Source organism: Mytilus galloprovincialis, chromosome 5 (genome assembly GCF_965363235.1).
Source record: "Mytilus galloprovincialis chromosome 5, xbMytGall1.hap1.1, whole genome shotgun sequence".
Classification (NCBI taxonomy): Eukaryota; Metazoa; Mollusca; class Bivalvia; order Mytilida; family Mytilidae; genus Mytilus; species Mytilus galloprovincialis.
In genome coordinates this window covers 31,301,117-31,324,858 of record NC_134842.1, presented here as the reverse complement: position 1 = coordinate 31,324,858, position 23,742 = coordinate 31,301,117, and the positions used below count along the sequence as shown (strand labels likewise).

Genomic DNA, 23,742 nt, shown 5'->3' with positions numbered 1-23,742 from the left:
ACCTTTTCAAAGTCAGGAATATGTCAATTGTTATTGATTCGTTTGGTGTGTTTACAATGGCTACTATTTACTTCATTCAAACACATTTATACGTTAAAATGGAAGAAAATACGGAATATAGCTATAAAACCAGGTTTACTCCACCATTTTCTACAAATAAATACCTTTACTAAGTCAAGCATATGCCAATTGTTATTGATTCGTTTGGTGTATTTGAGTTTTTAACGATCATTAAGAGCTGTGTGTCCAGCTATTCGGTTTTACAATGGATACTATTTACTTCAATCAAACACATTTATACGTTAAATTGGAAGGAAATACGAAATAGAAATCAGCCTGTTTAATTGATATTCCAACACGTTTAAGCAAAGTTCCTATAATAGATGTTTTATCAATTTTTGTTCAAATCCTATTATTTAACTGATTCGTTCCTTCAACTGTACACTAATAAGTGTTTCATTGTTAAAAGATATTTTTATTCTGCTTTAAAATCAATGACAAGGAAATATTTGTGTATTAAGTTTTAAATATGTCGCCAATAGAATAAAACAATGCTTTATTTTCTACATTGTTTTATTGTTAGTTGATAAACATTCAGTAGCAGCTTTTACAAACTTGTTAAAAGAATGACACATTCATAAAATATTGATCTACAAGCTAAATACACATATGTGTATGTTGGAAAACAGAACTTGTAAATAGCCTTCCGGATAACTAATTGACGAATTAACATGATGAAATTTACATGACGATATTTACATGTAAAGCGAATATTAAATGTGATCATTTTCGAGTTCAATTACTGATAAAATGAGACTTGAACTTATGTGTGTAGGACAAGGTCTATCTTTGCGAGATAACACACGATAACAGACACATGTTTATCTTTCTGCAGGTAAATATAATAATAATAATACACTCCCGATCTCCTAGGCAGTGTGACATAAGCATACATTAAAACAACAAAGCATGCGCATTTTCATAAGTTGACATGATCGAGGGATTTATGTATACGATATAAATCACGTGATATCAGGAGGTAGGCGATTTAATCAACGTTATTATCATTTAAATTCATGTATTGTGACGTTTATTATTTAAACCAATCACAATTCTATACGTAATGCGTTTGTTATTATTAGAATAAGATAAGTTCAAATAGTGTCATTTAAATCTATCGTAGGTCATTCGTGTATTGCCATGTATATGACATGTTTTACGCTCAGTAAACAATTATGTTTATACAAAGGCAATCCCTTTTTCATTGATGTTGAAGTTTATTTTATAGTAATCGTGGGAACACTTTGCATAATCATCATGTGAAAATAAATTTGTACAATTCTAATGGCAAATTTGGTTTATCATGAGCTTCCTGCTAATAAAACCCAAATATTCACAGTATTCCAAATAATTGTTTATACATATTTTAATTTAAAATGACATGAATGTATTGTGATCGCAATATGTCCAGCTTCATACTTGAACTGCCAGTGGCAACGTTTGAGCCGTAGAAGGAGTTACAATGTGAAATTGCATTGTCTAGATGTACAAAAAATATATGATAATAATAATTCATAACGCATACAGGTACTACTTTCAGAAAGTGGAGGGGGACTGATGTTTTACTTGTATAGAGTTTTAAATGGATTTTTATGTTTGGGTAAAACACTAACTTATAGATCCTTTTATAGCATTAGAAGTATTTTCAATCTTAATGAAAACACTCATTGCAACAACATTTTGTTTGTGTTGCAATCAAAGTTATTTCTGTCCTGTTTAACCTCTAAATAACGTTTCAGTGGTCTCGTGGTAGCGTGTTCTTATCAAGTGCTGATAATTTGGTTTTGAACACCAACCCTTTCACACCATTATCTTTGAAAAAAGTGTTTGCTGCTTCTCTGCTAAGCCCGTAACATCAAAAATTAACAGCCAGAACTAGTCGGGCCGCCGTCAGTATAATGTGTTTGGGAAGGTTGACAGGTTTTTTTGTTAATTGTTACGATAAGATCCAACCCATTAAAATTTAGGACAAGGATGTTGTTCTCTGCAGAACAGGATAAATATTTGTGTTGCACAAATATCTTCTTGTTCTGCTTGTTGAGTAATTTGCCGAAATACGTTAAACAGCTATCTATATTTTTGCGTGAGATGTATGTGTAGGATCTTCAAGTAGTTATACATGTATAATTGTGGATCTTCTTATGATTGTGAACTTTTATTGTCAACCTGGATTTGATAATTGATCAACCTAAACATAAATATTCACCATAGTAAAGATATTTTTGAAGTCAATACTAGTAAGGCTAAGTTGATTCTTGTTTTAAAGAAGATAGATTTGTGTGCTGAATTTAATGATTATTTAGTACTATTCTGTGAACACCCATTTTCACTAGGAATAAATATTGAAAAATGAATTTAGCAAACTGTATCAATGCATATACATCTAATGTCAGTTAACTCTAGTCAAACGAGTTATTTTTTTTCATTTTGCTTTATTTTCAGCTATTTATCATTATATGAGTTTTTGCTGTTTCAATATCATATTCGTTCTATTAAATCTTAAATTGCAAATATCGATTAGTTTTTCAAAACCACGTTTATAAAACTTCGAGGGTAAATTATTTATCAAATTTTAGTCCTACATTAACGATTTTCAATCCTGGTCCGAATTTGATAATATTTAAGTTCCAAAATTTATTGACAGCGATTACTATACAAATTTTGACCTTAACAGACTGACGATGAAATCATTAGGTCATCATAGGTCTTCGGTCAATTTTAAGTTTTAAGCACTGTGGCAATATTTGCATGCAGTCAATTACTACCTGTTCAGTCTATGTTCTAACTGTTCTGTATTTACCAGCATATACATGTTTCAGCAGTGACTAAATTGTCTGAAGAGTTATTAAGTAGAATTGACTGAATGGAAACTGTCTGATCAGTTCTTAATTAACGGATATGGCAGTTTAAAAATTGACTGAATCACTGAATGAAACTGAATAACTGATTGTGAAATTTTTATGTAAAGACCAAAATTACCATTTAAGACTATAATTCATTTATAAGTGGATATTTTAATAATGTGTTATTAATCCCTAATTTGTTAATGTACCAAAGGTGTTTTGATTGCCAATTTTCTATAATAATATGTTGTTCAAAAGGGTAAAACATTTTCGAATTCCCCATTTATTTCAGACGAAGATGACCTACCAAAAATTTTGCCTCCAAAGCGACGACGGCAAGAAAAGGGAAACCTAATGGTGGATTCTAAAAGTGATATGGACAGAATAAAACAAGAGTTCCCTCAATTTAATTGGTTGGAAAAGAAATACAAGGACCAAAATACTACTAATGACGACAAAAAAGATAGCAATGCAATAGACATTAGTAATATTGAAAAGACATTGGAAGTATGTAACACTAATGATGTAAATCCTTCTGATAATACTCATCAGGATGTTTATAGAAATCCTCAAGAAACTATCCGGCAGACTGAAAATCCCATTCCTCCTGAAACTACCCAGCAGTATCTTCTTAATACAGTAGTTGAAGGAAACGAAGTGCCTGTGCTTTCAAATATAGAAAACAATGACCACATTGATAGTTCTAGGTAGGATGACTCTTAATCTTTTTATTCATATTATTGTGTTCATTTCGAAACTTTGCTACATTTGTTATTTATATATTTGATTGACCTTTTAATATTGCAAAATGCTAGAAACAATCATTACAATTCGGCATCTGCAACGATGAAAGCGTTTTCTATTAGTTAAACTGATATTTTTAAGAAGGTAGGAGCGCTTAATAATTGATATCTTGTAAACACGCGCATTATGTCTCTCTTCAATATGTCTTGTCCTTGACCTATTTTTTAAAGTTTCATAACCGCAGACACGTTGTAATGTGTTTACCATCAAGGGATATTTTTTTTTAGTAATAATTAGTCTAGAGTCAACTATATTTAACTTTAAGAATCATGTGATAGCAATAATTTAGTCAAATTATATTCACTTGGTTGTGATATCAGCATTAATTTTGGTATAAATTTTATGTCATATGTGTATGATAACATCTTGGGCAATTTATCACAAAATATCCGGGAATTTTTTCTGTTTTTTTCTCAAACAAACGGCATTAATATTTTCATAATGTAGTAAGATTTATGTAACGGTACGACATTCAAATAAATTTTAATTTCTTTTTGTAAATGTTTTTGTGTAGAATTGTAAGTTAATAAAATCCATGTAACAATAAAACCCATACACAAACTTGATGCAAATTGATAAATTAATAAAGTACGTACTCAAAATTGGTGTAGATAGATTGATAAATTTAATAACCCGTTCTAATGGTCATGAAGATGTATAAGTTAATAAATTAGAACTTAATATTTATATTTATAAATCGGTACTTGAAAAGGTAAATCGAGATTGAAATCTCAACAAAGAACAGACAATACCATTGCATTAGAAGAAGGCGATAGACTAATGACCATACATGATTCAATGAACTACAAACTTAAAACATGTAAAAATTAGCAACCATGTTTAAAATTTAAGCATGTATGACTTAATCAAATTGACACATCAAAATCGAAATTTAAGATGTGTTGAAATTATGTTTATGTCCCATTAACGGGAGATGTAAATGTTGGATTTAGTATATTCTAGACGGTGAAATGAGTGCACTTGGAATTTTGTCATTTAGTTGTTAGTTGGTCAATAGAAGGTATCTATTCTTAATTTTAAATAAGCTGTATTTTTATTTAAGGATATCACTTGTAAACAACAATGAGAAATCAGATACCAACTCAACAACAGAGAGTATTCCAAATATTGAGTCGAATGCCGATGTTCAGATGTCGGTTATTGAGAATACAGTTGACGATTCTGAAGTTACACCAGTGGTTATGAATGAAGATTTTGGTATATATAGAATAACCTCTCATTTATAAAGATTAAAATTAAAAGTACAGAAAAAATAATTAGAGAAAGAAAGACATAAATCCGTCCAAAAATCTATAACAAAAATTGAAACCAAAAGACAGACAATTTACTCTAGAACTTTAGGATGAGATATTTATCTTTATGTATTTTCTTAAAATCCAAACTTGCAAATCTTTGTCAATGAATCAAAATCAATGTTATTCCATTGATAAATTTTAATTTCGTCTAGTTCGAATACTTGAGAGTAAGTCTGTTTTCGTTCAGTGTATGCGTTGTATTTCTAGACGTTAAACATTCATTGTTTGTTGTTTTAACCTTTCAACATTCAACATACACCTTACGCATTTTTCTAAAGCATACAACCATTTTTACCACATACACAATACACCATTTTACTTTTCATGTTTTACAAGGTACTTTATACCATTCAAACAATACTATCTTAAAAATGCTATGATTTTTTACAGAAAATTTTGGAGCAGATGTAGAATCAGTTGAAGTAGATAGCATCACAACATCATCAGTCCCAAATTGCTACATTGAATCTGAAATATGCTTAGACAATGTCATGGATCAGAACACCCATATCATTACTACAGAACTGAGTAATGATGCTGACAAAAATTATGAAAAACCAATCAACATGAATGACGATGCTGTATCTGGTTCTATCAATTTAATTATGCAATCAGAAGAAACTCTATCCAACCTTATGAATCAACAGAACGAAATAGTTTTGAATACAAACGATAATCGTGATAGTTTAAAAGAAGTAGACCAATCGAGTATTTCGACTAATGAAATCGTTGGAACAGATATTTCAAAAGAGTCCATTAATGCAAATAATTCAAATATTAGAGAATCTATGCAACAACTAGAAGCAACCATTCCAACCACTACTGCCGTAATATCAACAGATGTATTAGGCGTTACTAAAAACACAAATAACACAACTTCAATAGCTAAAGGTTGCAATGAAGGATTGACAGAAAATGCCAAGAATTTATCAAATGAATCTTCGAGTCATTTACTATTATCTGCTCAAATACCGACAGACCCAAATACAGAGTCTTCTTGTATATCAACATGTCAGTCAATGGATACTGTCGCGTCAAAGTATCCACCCTCCACGGAGAGCAATCAAATACAAGAACGCATTCCAGACAATATTGCTTCACAAGAACCTGTTACCAAAAAGCAGCGAACAAATGAAATAACATCTCCAAAAACAAAAGATTATCATAAGAATATTCCTCCACTTGTCCCAGTGTCCTCTGTTTCTAAAACGAATAGACCTTTGTTTAGTAAATCACGCTTATTAGGACCGGAAGTAGAAGCAACATATAATGATATCAAACAGTTGAAACATGAACTTGAAATGAGAAATCGCGAAGCAGGACAAATGATGTTGTTACTGAAGGAAAAAGAAGAAATGTTGCGTAATTTGCTCTTATCATCTCCTCTAGGGCCAAATAAACGCCCAGCACCTGCTACTGGAATGAATCTAACGAACCGTTGTAATGTGTCTAGTAATGAAGGACAATTACAAGTAATACAAAACAATTGCAAAGCTGCTGCGTCAAAAGTATTTACTTCATCTGGTCAAAAGAATAAAGTTCCCCCTCCTGCGCATTCATGTAAAAGAGAAGACACGAAAGAAATACTAAGGACGCTTGAGATTAATTCGATATCAGTTCCTAATAACATTAGAGCAACCGGCCCTTTTTCTTCCCGACAACGTCCATTGTCACCTCCAACTCGATTTAAAGGAGCTTCTATGCCTGGTCCGTTAACAGCTGCTCATGCTCAAAAACCCTTTGAGGTACCTGGTAAATTGATAACTGTAAAGAATGAGAGGTCAAAAAGTCAAGGTAGTGAAGTCATTAGCATATCTGATATCAGTACTTCAAGAGCTTTATCAGCTCCTGCTAGAGATAGTCATCTGGGTTCGCCGATAAATTTGCAACAGCAATTTGGCAAACCTTGTAATTTAACTACGAATACCCCCATACAGACAAGTTTTCAATCAGCTATATCTCCTACACAAGTGCAGCAGCACATAGTTGCCACTCCTAAAACTAGACCACAACATATAAATAGCAGCATACCAGCTACTAAGCAGACCAAACCGATGGCCAAATGTAGTAAAAATACTGAAAATGCCATACAACAAGAATTGGGTGAAGCTATAAGACGTCGTCAAAAACAGGAACGATTAGAACAGGATTATCAGCAGTTTAAAATAGCAAAACCAACAATGCCGAATAATACGCAAAAACCAAATAGCATACCGAAACCTTCTTTTGCAGATACTACTAACTTTGAAATGCACACACACAAACTCATGTTAGAAAATGGCCCAGGAATAGTTCCTGCAGCTCGGCCAAGCATGCACACTCTTTCAAAATCAGGAAATCCTCCGCAATATCCAAGCGGACAATTGTTAACTGTATTACAGAGATCTCCACATCCTGGGGAAGTCAATGCACCACCTAATAATCCTGTATCATCCACGAGACCTTCTATAAATCCTGCTCACCTACCACATAGTGTTCGACTGATCGGTGCAGCTACAGTGCCATCAAATCAAGTAATCAGAGGCAATGATCCAAGAAGAACTATTCCAAATGCATATCAAACACCACAGATGCATTATCAGCATTCTCCGGTCGCAGTATCAAATAATGCACCAAGAGCTCAGAATATCCATATGCAGCCTGGTATGATTCCTCCTAATGCGATGTCCCAAAGAGTGTATCACGAAGGTTTGTTAATACACTGAATCATAATACAAATTTTAATTCGGTTTTTACCTAGAATAATCTTCATCATGCAATTGCTCATTAAAAAAAAACCTGCATAGTACAGAGAACAGTCCAAACTACCAACGATATGTTTTGTTTACGGTAGTAACAACCATTTTTTGAAGACACATCCAATAAAGAAATATGACAAATGATGACAAATAATTGTGTTTGTCTTGATAACATATTTGTAGACTGAAAAACGATCACACATAGCACTATTAAGGGTTTAAGTTGTGATCTAAGCAATAAATTATTCTTTCATGTTCAGACTTTCATGCAATTTTCTGACTTATCCACTGTGGTACAATCCAGAACTGTTAAAACAATTCGTTTACAGTCAATTCAGTACTGTTCAGAAGCGTTTTATGCGATTCAATCTAATGCAAACATGTACAGGTAAATATAAACCACCGAAAAGTCTGAATATAGACTTAACGAATTACAATTGACTGCAAGCGAGCTGTCTGAACATTATTGAATATTCATTGGATAAGTCTGAAAGTTGACTGGTAGAATAAAAATTAACTATTATTCAGTCTTGTAAGAATCTGAGGTAAGAAGTGTTCAGATAAAATTTTCCGTTTCAAATTTGTAATTAGTTTACTAGTGCAGTTATGTGATATATAACAAAGCATGTACACATATATACTAGTAGTTAACGTAATGGCTATTTCGCCATTCAATTTAACCATAAATATAAAAATATAAAAAAAAATGTATAAAATGTGGCTGACTGTTTAAATCAAATAATTAATAACGATATGACATTTATATTATTGTTTGTTTAGGTCCAAAATCATTTCATTCGCCGCCAGCACAGTTCCAGGCAGCACAAACTATACAAAACCATCAAATACTAGTTCCTGTTTCTGCACATCAACAAATGATACATCAACCGCCAGGGTCTGCTGCAAGATTTCAACAGGTAGTTGGCACAGATAATTCAGAAGAATCTAATAACAACTTAAACGCACTCGTACATGCAAGCATAGTTCAACATATAACTAAGCATGTCAACTTTAGAGTATAGATAATAATTAAAATCTCCGATGAAATTTGTTTTCCCATAAATATTTCTTTTCAAACATTTGAAATCCCTGCAAATTAATTTTATTTCAATTTTAATGCTTTTTGTGATTTTCCATCCATTCCTTTACAAAATGCCTTTGTACATATACCATATTCCTTTTGTCTTTAGTTTGTATTAGCTTCGATATTTTAGTTTAAATTTCCAAATTGTTTTAAACGTAGCCTTTTTGGTGTGGATCATTTCAACAAACGTGTATGTATTTTCATTTTTGCATGAGACTGTATTCTTCATTTTTTTAATGTATGTGGTGTTTTTGTTGTTGTATCTTTTCCAACTTTTCTTCTTCAGTTTGTTTTCCAATCCCTATTATTTAAAAACATCCGGTATCATCATATGAAATTTTGCTGTGTAAACATACTAGTTAAACAGTTTAATTAAGTCTATAATACTATTTTGTTCTGTTAGAAGTGAAACAAAATAATCAATAAGCAGTTATCTTATAATAATAGCTTGATATCTTGGTATAATGATTTTTTTATATTTTTCCATGTATACATTGTGACTTTTGACAAGTATGTGTTTTGATTATAAAAGTTATGGACAACTTGTAAAGGAATTAAAATGTTTATTAAAATTAAGTACAAAACAGTATTTTTATATACAAAAAGCAGGAAACATTGAACTCTTAATTTGAGTTATCAAGGTTGCAAATGTTCATCTTAACAGATTCAGAGTAAAACTTCGAAAATATGGACACGATATTTTCCCATGAATGCAAAACTAAGATAAAAGCGTTTATCGTGATAAAGATTCTAGGGTGTTAATATACATTAGTTTTTTTCTAAATGCATAATTGATAAAGGTAAGCCGTCATTGCCTTTGTCAATACAAAGCTACCTATCTTCATATGAATCTGATCGCTTGAATAATGTCTTATATTGAAATTCAGTCATATTGTGTTTATTTGTGCTGAAATACAACTAACCATATATCAAGTCGCTAAGTTTAATCGGAAAAGTTTGACTTACATACGATAATAGGAACATACTATGTCATAATAGTGCTGCAATAACATGACTATCCTGTTAAAACTAAATTACATACAGAACCAGTTCATTCTGTGTCAGCGACTATACATGTCTTCTGCTTTCTCCTCGTAATGAATTATATTTGCTATTGACATTTCCTTCTAAAATAATCTTTGGTTTGTAGGTGTTATAAGGACTGTTACGTATATTTTTCCGTTCTTTTTTGTTATGGTTTCTATATTTTGATTTTTGATTTTATTCATTTTTGGTGTTTTCGTTGGTGTGGCCTGTATTTCAAACAGTGCTATTTCATATAAAACCATATAGCTATTTCACGTGAGAAAGGCCAATTGTCGCTTCTATAAAGCATGATTAACCGAGGTCGATGAGGTTCTCTCCTTTATTTTAAAGTTTAAACTGCATTTTCATTAAAAACAAAATACCAGACATATGGCTCTGAAATTGTTCACATGAACTAAAATCTAACCTGCATGAACAAAATTATTGGTTTGTTTATAAGACATCGAATGCAAGACGTTTTTGTAAAATTTTCTGTGTCAATGTCCTAATTGATCCCAATCATGAGAAAATGTTCAATTAATTTTCAATATTTTTTAAAACGAAATAAGATATACGAAAAGGCAATGACATAAATATATAAACAGAAAACAGCCACATAAAGATATAAACAAAGGACAGTGACCTATAAACATGACGTAGTATTTGAGGTTTTCAGTTTGATTTCGATTGATCGACTGCAAGATATTACAAATGTTTTAATTACGGGTCGTTTATTACGGTAAAATAACTCTCGCTTGCGGCTAATTCAGGACTGTTAAGTTTTCGTTTTAAGCTATTAAGTATTCATTGTGTTGTGCTAATATTAAAATCACTTAAACGTTTTTAAAAAAGAAACACCTGATATCATGCGTAGTATTAAAACATAATTGAAGCTCACGTAGTGAATAAGTCAAAAATGATTTACTGGTGAATACAATTTGAAGGCATTGAGGTGCGAAATGGTAAATGGTAGATACAAATGAAATGTTAATCAATAAACGCATACCTTGAAAAGAAACTTGGGTTTATTCAAGGTTGGGAATTTATAGACAGACGTTTTGGCCCTTACATTACTTGGTCATAAACCAATAAAACATGGAACAATAAAGACGTCTTTTTATATGTGAAGACCCTGAGAGAAGAAAGTCATACGAAAACTGCAGATCACTGGCTTAAATTTTAGGGAAGACTTATTTCATTTAAAGTGTGTTTAACCGAGAAATTGCTAATCATCTTTCATTTATCAAACACAAGTTTTGTTTTTTCCTTGTTTTCCCAGATTTTTTTAAGGTACCTGTTAGTCTTTGGATTCCGATAAATTCGAAAATTTACAGTAATGTTGTTTAATTGCACTGTTCTTTTATATCCGGCGCTTGTATACATTAGAACCACATTGACATGTCCGCTTGACATTTTTTTATATCTTCTGGATATTTTAACTATGCTGCGTTTGTTTTCACTTATAACAATCATTTAGTTATTTATTCTATATTTTTACTTGCACTCATGGCTTACATTGCTTTGAAATATTCTATCACATATATTGTTTATTTTATTATATTGTTACGATTGCATATTTAGCGAATAGATCGATTTTATTTATTTTCCAAAAAAAAGTAATATGTGTATCATATGCCATTTTTTTTTATTTAATATTCAGAGTTTTTATTTATGGCTGCAATGTTTTCATTAAAGAACAACACATTGAATTACAAAAAGACGAAATAATCTATTTTGATTTACAAAATGTTTCTGTAGTTATATTCGTGGTTACTTTTGACATTTTTTTTGTATTAATGCAATTATTGTGTAGTACAGTTTTGGTTCGTCGTTTGAAGTTTTATATCACATGCAAGTACATTGTTGTACTTATTAAGAGATTTTCAATGATGATCAGTGACTTATTAAAATTTTACAGTTATTTATGTACTTATAATATTTAAATACCACGGGGCAAATCAAGGTCACTGATATAACAACACAAAAATCAACACGAAATAAACGAAATTAACTGTGACAGAGCGAGATCTGAAAATATTTTTACTCACTATATCACACGGTGCATCATGCTAATAGATTTAATTATTTCGTAAATGAACAAAGGATTAAAATATCTAAGGCAATGGTGACGTGAAATGATTTTGGATATTGTCTTATTGCAATTTTTGATAATAATAATGTTGAAAAAATTAATAACTATGAATGTCTATTTATAAATACACATTCTTGGCTAAAAAATTTGAGTTTTGAGATTTTATGAGGAACGTCATTTAAGATAGGCGCTTCGGGCTAACCAAATGATAAGATGTTTTACTAATTTGCATTACTGGAAAAACTTACGGTGATCAGCAGTAATCAGCAATGTCATGATCATTTAAGAGAAAAGGGGAATGAGTAATCGATGGTCAACTGTTAGATATATATTTTATCTCGAGTCAAACAAGGAATCGCAGAGTCTACGACAATATCATTCGTTCAGTATCACCTTAATATTTTGAAAATTCAAATGGGAAAATTAGGTCTACAATCTTTGAATCAACAAGTGTGAGATATGTATGCTCTATGTGCTGGTCCGGTACCATTTTGATACAGAAAATTGACGCATTGTTTAATAATAAGTTCATAACAATGTTGATTACTTGATGTGGGCCAAGATAAACAATGGGAAACTCAAACTGCAATGTACAGGATAAGATAGATTATAATATGAAAAGTGTGCATACAATTAAATCTTACGTTCTTGTTTTGTATACTTATTATTTGTCATATCTTGCCATAGTTTCATACTACTAATGAACTTAAATTAAAACAATAATGGAAACATCTTACTATTTGGTATAATGTATAAACTAATTATTTTCAAATTTATCTAATGTATTAGATTCGTATAGTTGTCCATAATTTGAAAAGCAAAATATCGGGAAAAAAATATGTATTTCTTTTTCCGTCGAAGATCTAGTAATTGTTTTAACATATTTAATAAGCTAGCAACTTCCTTTAAAATAAACTAACAACTTCCTTTAAAATATACATAAGAATTACACAATTCCTATTGTTCAATAATGTAAAGCATTTGATAAAATATTGGTGTACGATTGCATTTTCTCTCTTTGATCTGAAATGGCATGGGCTCGTAATCAAAACCTTATTAACTTAAGTTTGTAAGAAGAAATTTAATTAGTGTCGTTTGATTGGTTAAGGCGAAGGTATAGAAGACGCACTGCTTTTTACTTAAAATTCTTAATCCTCAATATTTGCAAAATGATATTGTGTGCATTCGTCTATAAACATATAGTAATAGTCAATGCAGTAAGGTATGTCCTATATGATGTCAGAGCGACGTCATTAAGGAAGTTTGCCGGTCTTATTTTCGGCTTTTTGTTAGATATTCGGAATCTTCTTGTTGTATCAATTTATTGCCATTAAATGTTTTTCTACTTACCTTATACGTTTCTGTTAATAATATAATAATATTTATCTTAAAAAGCAATATCAAATATATAAATGATAATAATCTCCTTTCGAAAATTCAATTTTTATATCTAAAAAATAACTATCAACTATCAACTTATACCAGTTCTGTAAAAAGCTTGTCACTTTGAAAGAGAACATCGTAACGGAACTGTACATGCACGTTTTTAATTTACATTTCTTTAATGGTGTATTCTTAAAAATGAGTTTTACATTTTTGCAATAACTTTTTCTATTTTATTGTACTACGCGGGAAAGCAAATAACTTAAAGATCTGGAGATATGTTTGTGATAGATGTATCGGTCTTTTGCAATTAAAATTGGAGGGAGCAATGTTGTCGTTTAATACCATATCCTTTGTAAAAAAATTTGTGTTTAAGCATTGAGTTGGCCTTGCTATCTTCAAGCTTGTTTTCCCATACTTAACTACTAATTTGAATTTAGATACCTAGATATGCTCTAAATGATGACTAGACTGTTTTCAAATATGTTTTCGTTTAAACTGAATGCCGAAAATGACCACTGTGTTGTTATCAAAATTATTAAAATATCTGGGGTTTTTAGATTATTTATAGGAAAACTGTCTCGTAAAAATTAAAAAAACTCGTAAATTCGTCAGATAATTGGTAGGGCCAGGATATTAAAAAAAATCAAATGTATATCAAATCCATCTATCCTAATTATGTTCCATTTTCGTTCGAATAATCTGACTTGTAATAATTCTATCACATTTCATTTATGATGGACTTCATTCCATATCACAATAACTGTACCCATGATATTTCACCATATCTACCATGTATTTCTCAATATGACATTTAGTTTAAAAAAAAAATAGAATTGATAACGTATTTCGGTCGAATAAACGTAGTAGTAATTGATAGTGTTTATGTCTTGCGAAAACAAAACACATGGATGTAAATGATACTGAGTGAAATAAGAACAAAATTAATTTAAAATTTCAGGGCGCAATGCAAGAAAATGGATACCCAAAAAGACGACTTGCGCATATCCTACCGAAACCGAATCCATCTACAAAGGTACCAAAGCACCTTTACGATTTATTGATAGCTTCCGCTTAAATATTTCAAATTCATAACAGTTGTCACTCTTTTATTTTTTAAATGCGCTATATTTTTCTTCTTTTGGTTTTTAAACGGGTGTTTTGAGTTCTACGCATGTGATGCCTTGATTTTATATCTTTTTATTCGGTACCATGTTTTACATACTGTCGGATATAATCATCGTCTTTGGTAAGGAAGCGGTCATTTTTGTATATAATAAAATGTTTAAAGGGTGTATGTGTATTGAGGTGTATAGTAGGATAACCATAAATGCAGTACGTTTCTTTTTGTACATTCTTTTATGACTAGCCTCATAATGCGCATGTGTTTGTACGTCATTATGTGTTATCCTATTGTATGTAGTCTGAATAATTGATCTACAGAAATGGTCGAAACAAATTTGCTCATTGTTTGTATGCACTAAAATTTCATATAAATACTGTCGATATTTTACCTGTTTTCCAGTTACCAACCAGATAGATGAAAGAATTTTACGTTCAACAATATACCATAACATTAAAATATACAACATGCTTTTCAATCAAATAAATACATTTAGTCTTATAATCTTTTGACAAAACAGTAGTAAAAGTCTAACCATGTGAATATTCCATACAACTATATCTTCTTGTTAACTTCTATCCCTTTCATCAATGCTACATGCAGTTAGAACTATATAGAACTCCCATATTGTGTTACACACATTACTGTGTTACATCATTTATTTGATTTATCTTTCAACAGGCAAAAGTACAACATATAATTCAGCAGCAGCAACAGCAGATACAACAGCAACAACAGCAACAGCAGCAACAGCAACAGCAGGAAAATTGCGGTCCAGACATGTTGAATACCAAGGCCCAAGGGATGATATCCAATTCACAACAAGTAGTCCACGGCAGCGGTATGCCACAACAAGAAGCAGGTTCCAAGGCCCAACATATTTTTGGTAACTGCATAATGTGTGGAAAGTTTAGTTTGTACCTCTGTTCAACATGTCAGAGCATTTGGTATTGCTCCCAACAATGCCAGGTTTGTATAAATTCAATATGTCATGAAAGATTCTATTCATGGATACTTTTTTTAATAAACTGCTCCATCTCGAAACCTTGTATATTGAACATTTTGACTAATATGACTAGATTAACCTTAGATATGCCGGCAACACCATTACAATATCTGACAATACCGTTATATATAAGTTCTATCCGGTCATGTTAGTCCTTGTTTATAATACAAGGTTTGGTAAAATTGATGTATGCATGGCTAAATGAGAATGTCACTGAATTTTACACATCAATGCAGCAACAATTTAACAAAACATAGAACAATAATCATAACATGAAAGTATCACATATTTACGGTTTTTGAAAAATAAATACGTTTTAATATCATATAGATATGAATATCTTATAAATCCTTAAATTATTCTTACTGCATAACCTTTTTCGTAATGATAAGGTCTATATCATACGGGTTTACTGCTAGGACCATATGGGCGTTAAGCAACTAACAATCAATCAATATTTGACATCTGCTATTATAAAAAAAGGAAATGTAAACGTTGGTTTAGTTCACAGTGCAATTGTATTACACATCAACCAAAATAAAGGCATTCCTTTTTGGAATAAGATGTAAAAGTATAATTAATAAGAATAGAGATATTTTTTCTGCATAATTCTGGCATTTTTTTTTTCTGTTCCGAAATGGATGACAGGTATACCAAACTGTAATTTCGTTCATCAGTTTGTACATGCAACTGTCCTGTAACAAATGTATCTTCTTGGTTTGCCATCAATCTGCAATGAAAAAAGAATGTTACCTGATATTATATAAATATCTAGCCATGACTATATAAAGAAAATATAACATTGCGCTTTGGAAAAAACAGTAATTACATAAATTTGCTTTTATTTTTACCCTTGATGATAATACTAGTAACTGTATTTTTAAGTAGTTCAACGTTGTATTAGTTTCCGTTTTTCATGAAAAAATTTGAAATTCACGCTGTAATTACTGATATCAATTGTTCCAATCCGAACTTCTCGTGCACTGCAACGAGCTACACATGTTTTTGTTTTCTTTCTTTGTGTATACGTAATAAATGAATTCAATTTCTTGCAGCTAAAACACTGGACTACACACCAACATGAATGTAAATACACAACAACGAAATAACATTTAACGTTATAAGTATTCATGTAAATATCCTTCATCGAAATGTGTGCCATTTTTTATAATGTGTGTTCAATTCATATATCTTTTTTACATGTTTTAATTGTACATATATTTTTTCTACAAAATACGTTTAATACATGCAATTATTATTATGCATATATTTTCCAAGAACGTATGATTACATTCCTATACAATGCTAATGTTAGGGATGTTCTTAGGTGAGAAGTTGGAATTTGTGTCAGATTATCAAACTCCTTGGTGTTTTCCTTACGATACAAGGTAAAATATCTTGCCCCAAAACACCTATTTATCTATTTATATAAGCCTAATAGCCCATTAAAGGTTAGACGACAAAACCTAAGTAGACTCCTGATTTTTTACTTTTGATTTTAAACCAAAATTATACCAATGTAAATATAAGGTAAAAGTCCGAGTTTTCCTGCATTATTTAATAAATCGAATTTCTCGAAAAGGAGCTCCATGCCTTATCAATATTTTTACCTTATTTTGATTCTTAAAAATACCCTTCCAACTAAAAATATCAATTTTAAATTCTTGATTTACTTAATTTTACTTAAGATCACCTAACTACATCCCTAATGCAGAAATGGTTGTTAAAAATAATTTGTATATAATCTTATTCCTTCATTTTGTGATCATGTTTATCATTTAACATCAATTAAAAGAACTTTAACAAACCTCTGGATAACAATTGTAAGATACTATACTTAATCTTTACGAATCACTGCCATGTATATATTTGTATACCTGATTTGCTTTATAGAAGCAACTTACGCTGTGCTAATTGGAATATAAAATATACCAGAAAAACGAATATAATTCAAACAAGTAACAGAAAGGAATGTTATGCGTTGAATTCATACATGATTTTTTTTTAAATAAAAATCTTTTATTACTTACATATACTTAATGATAAAAACAAACCGTTCAGAAGAGTTAATACTAAACAATTTCATAGAAGAGAGAGATGCATTTGACATTACTTAATATATCAGTCGAGCTAACTTAAAATCGTAACTCCCTTTATGAAACATTAGTATTGAGGGATTTCAAGTTCTGTAAAGATCGTTTTAGTTTTATGTCTAAAAATGTTTTATTCATTAAGCTTCTTCTCGCTTTGATCTTCACATTAGTTTCAAAATGTTTTATTCTCAACGCCTTTATGTGTTTGAGCTCGTTTATTTTGAAAGCTGGTAAAGTATGTTTTATATTGTATTATAGTTCAAACGAAGAGTTTGTTCAAATTGTGTTTATGCGTGTAATATTAGAGTGTAATTTTGAAAGGAAAATGGTCTTCTATTCATGTCTTACATTATTGACAATTTGGAAATCAGTATCGCTATGTTTTTTTAACTTAGATTTCAAAACTCTGATTTAGGGGAATAATTATAACCGACTAAATGATTTGCAGATGGCAGGCTGTTTTTTTTTCTAATTAATAAAAACAAAGCTGAATTAATATTTGGGAAGTTTTCAAATAAAAGATATTTATTGTTAAAAATTAGAGACGGTGTTGATTAGTTTTTCTTAAGGCCTAAAACTCCAGTTGGTATTTTGGTTTTGATTTTGAAATTTTTGAACCTTGGACATTTTAAAAAAAATACTAAATGTCGAAAAGCACACCTAGTGTTAAAAGATTGTTACCATTTATTAAAATATTATTCGAAAGATAACATTTCTATATCAATCGCAGTCCATTAATAAGTAGTTCTTACTGAACGGTCTACAAATATTTAGATTGAAGTACTAAAAGAAGATACAATCTAATCAGCAGGCAGTATATTAAACAATGTCTGCAATATTTACTGGAAACCTAAGAAACCTGAAAGTCATTATTTGTCAATAATTCATATATAGTTTTTCAACATTAATACTGTCACCAATTGAAATAAGCAGGGTTCCATGTTTTATCGAGTGTATGTCTATGGTATATGTCAAATGTCTTGTCAATTTCGTATTGCTCTATAGTTGGAAGATAATTATGATGATTATTGTTTATGTCAGCTTCTTGTTTTGTCCCCATCTTAGTAATTTGTGTATAGTGTGAAAATGTACATATATATTTTGATATTTCATACGATCTAACAACATCAGTGCTTACAACAGTTCATGTCGCATGGTTCCAAAAGCATGAAATTGACACTTCATTATGGTTTAGAGGATACAAAAATATGACCAACTAAACGCGAGATTTACTCTTTCCGTGATCGCTTCAAGGATATTTGTTTCTTTTTAAGCTACCTAGATCCTGTAGCATGCCATTCGAGTTTAAGAAAGTTAAAATTTATGTGAGATGGTTTAACTGTAACCGACATTTACCATGACAAAACGTATGACACAGAAGACATGTTGGTGCATTCATGTATATCACTAAACGTTGAAAAGTGTGGGGTGTTTGTTTTACTTTTTTTTCTCACTAAATTCAAATTTTTTGTAGACTTTTGTTTACATTGCAGTTCAAGATTGATAGTCTGGTAAAATTACTGATACTAGCATTTTTGTAATCAAATAAAGCTGATAAATGGTTACGTTTTAATTATGATGATTTTCAATATCTACATTGTTTAATTAATTTTTTATTTAGTGTGTTTTTGCAAATGGGTCATACGATGACTGTTCGTACGATTTTAAAATGTAAATTAATCTGTTAACTTGTTATTTCTATACAATATATATGAAAGAGTTTTATAAACCCGGGTAGAGGAACATTGGGTTAAATGGTCGATTAACGTATGCAAAAATAAAATATATGCATAAAGTATCTTTATTTTAACTGTGTTTTTTTAACGAAACAAGTGCTGTGAAAATATTTTAATCCAATCGTTTCCATTATTTATTTGTTGAAACACGTGGTTTCATTACATAATTTTGAATTCCATTTATTTTGAAATCAAACAGTTTGTATCCCTCAATTTTATAAATATCTCTGTAATCGTTAAAAAGTTGTTTGTGTTTTTTATTAATATTTTATTTATTTAAAGCATAGTAAATACCAGAAAATGGTACCAATGTGTTTTCAAGTCCCATTTACATAATAAATAATCATTGACATCTTGTTTCATTCCATGAAAACATTCCTGTTCATTATTGTGCCAAATATCAAAATTCAGTTTATCATGACATGTAGTAAACTTGTGTTTTCTCAGAAAAGGGCATTATTTTTATTTGAATTTTTGAGGTCAACATATTTATTTCGTCTAACGAAATGCTTAATATTTTATGTAGATTTTGTAAATGATACGCAAATAAACCAATTGTATATGCTGTGTTCTGTTATTTACGAATAGAAAAAAAAAAAACGACAACTCATCCTTTCCTTCAACAAAAAACAACAAACAAAAACATAAGCCACCGGTATTGAGCATTTCAGGTTTTCCAATATAAATTTGAAAATCAACAGCGTGGAATTAGCAAAAATCTATGATTTTTGAATATATATTATTGCTTCAATTAAGTATGAAACAATCCCAAATGCTGTCATATTATAAAATAAGAAACCGACCAAAATATGTCGGGTAGAAATAACTCGATAGAAAAAAACCATCAATAGAAAATATTAGAAATTCAAACATCAAGTTACAAAATCAGCATACGTCGAAGTAAAATATAGAAGGTGCCGCTCGGTAGCAAAACCTTTAGAGCAAGGTGGATAGGCAGGATTAGCATCTCCTACTTTTAATATAACAAACTTCACTCGTTTTTATGATAAATATAATAAGTTACCTAAAATGCAACATGGTGCTATATTATATGAAAGCGTTGAAGGTCAGACGATTCCAAAATAATTTTCAAACTGATAACAATATAACTATCTGTAAACGCCAGGGTAAAATAAAACACCTCCGGAGTTGTAAGATCGTGTTCAACATGTGACACCAATTGTGTCACTAATGTAAGTTTATCCTCCGTTATGTCACATTTAAGTAAAAGAGTATTGGATTGAGGAAACGACAATTGAAAAATATCCGTCGTCATTTGGAAACAGATATTTGATAGCGGGCAAACAAATCGGGATAGCTTCTGATCAGTTTTCGAAGCATTAATTTAATTTTACGCTTGAAATCGATGGTTTAATGGCTTCCTTGTAAGCTGTAACATTTTATCAAGACAGTCATGATAGGAATCACAAGGTCTTGAATATCGTATTAAGGTGGTACCCAACACCTTAACTAAAATTAATTTGGCTCGTTTAATTTTCTTAAAATTTTGACAAAGTATTTACTTCGACCCTTTGACAAAAATATAAAAATTTCAAAAAATTTGAACCAATCGTTTAATCAGAAAAATTACACTGGTTATATAGCAGTTTGACAAACACCTATTTTGATCATTGAAAAGCTTAATATTCCCTTAACAACACAACGTAATTAAAACGTTTTGCTGATTTTACAGAGTTATCTCCCTGTAGTGTTAGGTACCACCTTAACATAGGGAACTATATTGCTCCTACAGTAGCCGGAATGATGTTACATCGTGATGGAAGTTGAAAAGCTATGGTATCATTTCTATTGTCGTAAGGGTTTGATCTCAATTGACCCTCAAATTTCTATATATAAGTAAAATTGTGAAAATTACCTACATAAACTGTATCAGTGATATTAACATTTGCAATTTCGATTGAATAGAAGCGTTTTAAATAGTCACAAAAATGAAAGCTGGTCCGAAACTACAATCGGTTCAGAATAATTGCTGTACTAAATAAAACCACTAGCATTAACGTATCTTTAGCGAGATATGTGAGCATATGAGACCGAGGTAGAGAAATTATCACTAATAAAAAATATGGTGTTAAAATATATCATGGTGTTCATATATTAGAATAAGCCAAATGTCTAGATATCGAAAAGACTTTCGTGTCTGAGGTACAATGTAAAGGTTTATAAAAGCATACTGAGATATGTAACAACTTAACATATGAATATAAACTGGAAATGCAATCTACATATTAATACAATGAAATCGGAAATACAGCATTAAAGCAAGATTTAAGTTAGGACGATTTGTTTATGACTTTCGACTTGCATAAGTGTACAGTATATATATATATTATGTATCGAATCACCATGTGTAAAATAGCAAATACAGCAAATATATACCGACTTTTGTATCTCAATTTCGTGTAGTTATTGATAAAATAAAAATGTTCAAGTGTTTTCTAAGAGTGTATTACACGATACACACATTAACGAAGATCAAAGAAACAGTCTTGAATTAAAATATCAATATCAATCAAAATATTGTCTTTCAAGAAATATGACGTTGACGTAGATTAAACAAACAGTGTAGAATTAAAATATTCACATCAATTAAAAAGTTATCTTTCAAGAAATATAACGTCTGCCCTGTTATCAAACACACTTACATTTTCGATATTTGAGTTTTAAATTATCCCAGGCATAGATTACCTCAGCCGTATTTTGCACAACAGATTAATTGTCTGGCTTTCTAACTGTTTTGATCTGAGCGTCACTGATGATTCTTATGTAGACAAAACGCGCGTCAGGCATATCAAATTATAAGCCCGGTACATTTGATAACTATCATCCTGTCGCAAAACCACCCTTGGATTAAAAGATAACTAATTTCTATTTCAATTGGGGTGAGAGAAAAAAAAAGTCAGTGTTTCTTTTTCTAATAATTCTGCATTGTGTTTTAATAAAAAAAATAATTTGGGAAATGAAAATGTTGTTTTGGTCGTGATATTGTATTATTCTAATATTTAAATTACAATTACAAAAGATAATCATAGGTATAGTCGACGAAAACAAAGACATTAACATAATCATTGAGGACAATGCAGCTGTAAAAGATCCATGAAACGTACAATTTGTATGAAGAAAGGTACAGTATTTAAAAGGTATAGTCTGGTGTTTATCGTTTGTGTTCAATTGAAATTGATAAGTATACGTAGAAAAACCTACATAGGGATAGCACGGAAATACATACAACACACATAAGATTTAAGTGGTTAAAAAAGGAAGCAAGCATTCTAAGTAAAGCTATCAATAAAAGGGAACTTTAAGTGATTGTGAGTTTTTAAGAACAAATCATGTGATGTCATCATTCATAATACAAAAGGTACGAATATATCAAGCTTTTATGTCAGAAGATCGACCGTTCGTCTTAGATCTTACGTTTTTACTAAATATAGGCTAAAATGGGTGAGGCACAAGTAAATTATACTTATGAGACATTCTCCATAATTCAATATAAATATTATGACCATGCATTCAAAACGAGAAAAAATCAGAAGCAAAATTTGAGTAATTATTACACTTTTTATGAACATAGTAATAATATATCCCAGTTTCAATAACTCTTAATGTAAATACAAGAAAAATATGTCTAACCTTTATTAAAATCATGAACATTTTTGAAAATTAGAGTATTGTGTTCATTCGAATGATCAAAGTCTCTGCAAGTTAAAAAAAAATAAAGTATCTAGTAAAAGGTAAAAAAAAAATTATCAAAATTACTGAACTCCGACATGTCCGAGAAAAATTCAAAACGGAAAATGCCTAATCTAATGGCAAATCAATTGATAAAACACATTAAACGAATGGACAACAACTGTTATATTCCTGACTTGATACAGGCATTTTCAAATGTAGATATGATAGCAACAGGTCCTTCTCTTGACAAGACTTACTGTTAGCACACAAATCAGAAGAACAAAACAGTTCAAATACTTCACAAAGATGGCGCATTAAAAGCCAAATACTTTGCCTCTGAATATAAGAACGTTATTTTTTCAAACGATTCCGTTTTGTTCCTTCAAGCAGACTGCTTTATCGGTTTTTGAAGAGATCTTTTTGAAATTTCGTTTATCAATGTTCTTGAACTCTATTTTACTTTATTTAGTTTTGCAACTGTTCAGAATCGAGCGACATTAAAGAGTCTTAAAAAGTCGTGTGCAAACGAGAAGCACGTTAAGAGTGCTTGATTATGAGCCTCGTGTTCTTTAAGACCATTTATCTTTGTTTTTTCTTGAGTTAAATTTTTGTCCTACAGAGAAAACATGTTTTCAGTTTTGTCAGCTTAATGATAGTTAGCATATGTCGACATCAAAATCAAAATCTTCTAAGATTCTGTTCACAGACCATTTAAATTTTATGTTTTCAAATATTTCCCTGGTTT

General features: G+C 30.6%; 1 protein-coding gene and 1 long non-coding RNA gene across 16 annotated transcripts in view; one reads left to right on the top strand and one right to left on the bottom strand.

The window, feature by feature from the left end:
* Positions 1–19,869, top strand: part of LOC143075600 (uncharacterized) — a 56,775-nt gene extending 36,906 nt beyond the window's left edge. For 7 of the 14 annotated variants that reach the window (XM_076251074.1, XM_076251075.1, XM_076251073.1 and 4 more), the window contains 6 exons: positions 3,196–3,610; positions 4,771–4,925; positions 5,414–7,711; positions 8,542–8,678; positions 14,308–14,382; positions 15,151–15,627. In XM_076251074.1, the coding sequence (XP_076107189.1) occupies positions 3,196–3,610; positions 4,771–4,925; positions 5,414–7,711; positions 8,542–8,678; positions 14,308–14,382; positions 15,151–15,627 (3,557 nt within the window). Of the gene's footprint in view, positions 1–772; positions 896–953; positions 1,040–3,195; positions 3,611–4,770; positions 4,926–5,413; positions 7,712–8,541; positions 8,679–9,004; positions 9,036–14,307; positions 14,383–15,150; positions 15,628–16,530 lie in introns of those variants that run through there. The other 7 variants (XR_012978361.1, XR_012978362.1, XM_076251081.1 and 4 more) reach the window with 7 other exon arrangements.
* Positions 9,389–23,742, bottom strand: part of LOC143075602 (uncharacterized) — a 49,226-nt gene continuing 34,872 nt past the window's right edge. For both annotated transcript variants that reach the window (XR_012978364.1, XR_012978363.1), the window contains one exon: positions 9,389–16,205. This is a non-coding gene — a long non-coding RNA (uncharacterized LOC143075602). The remainder of the gene's footprint in view (positions 16,206–23,742) is intronic.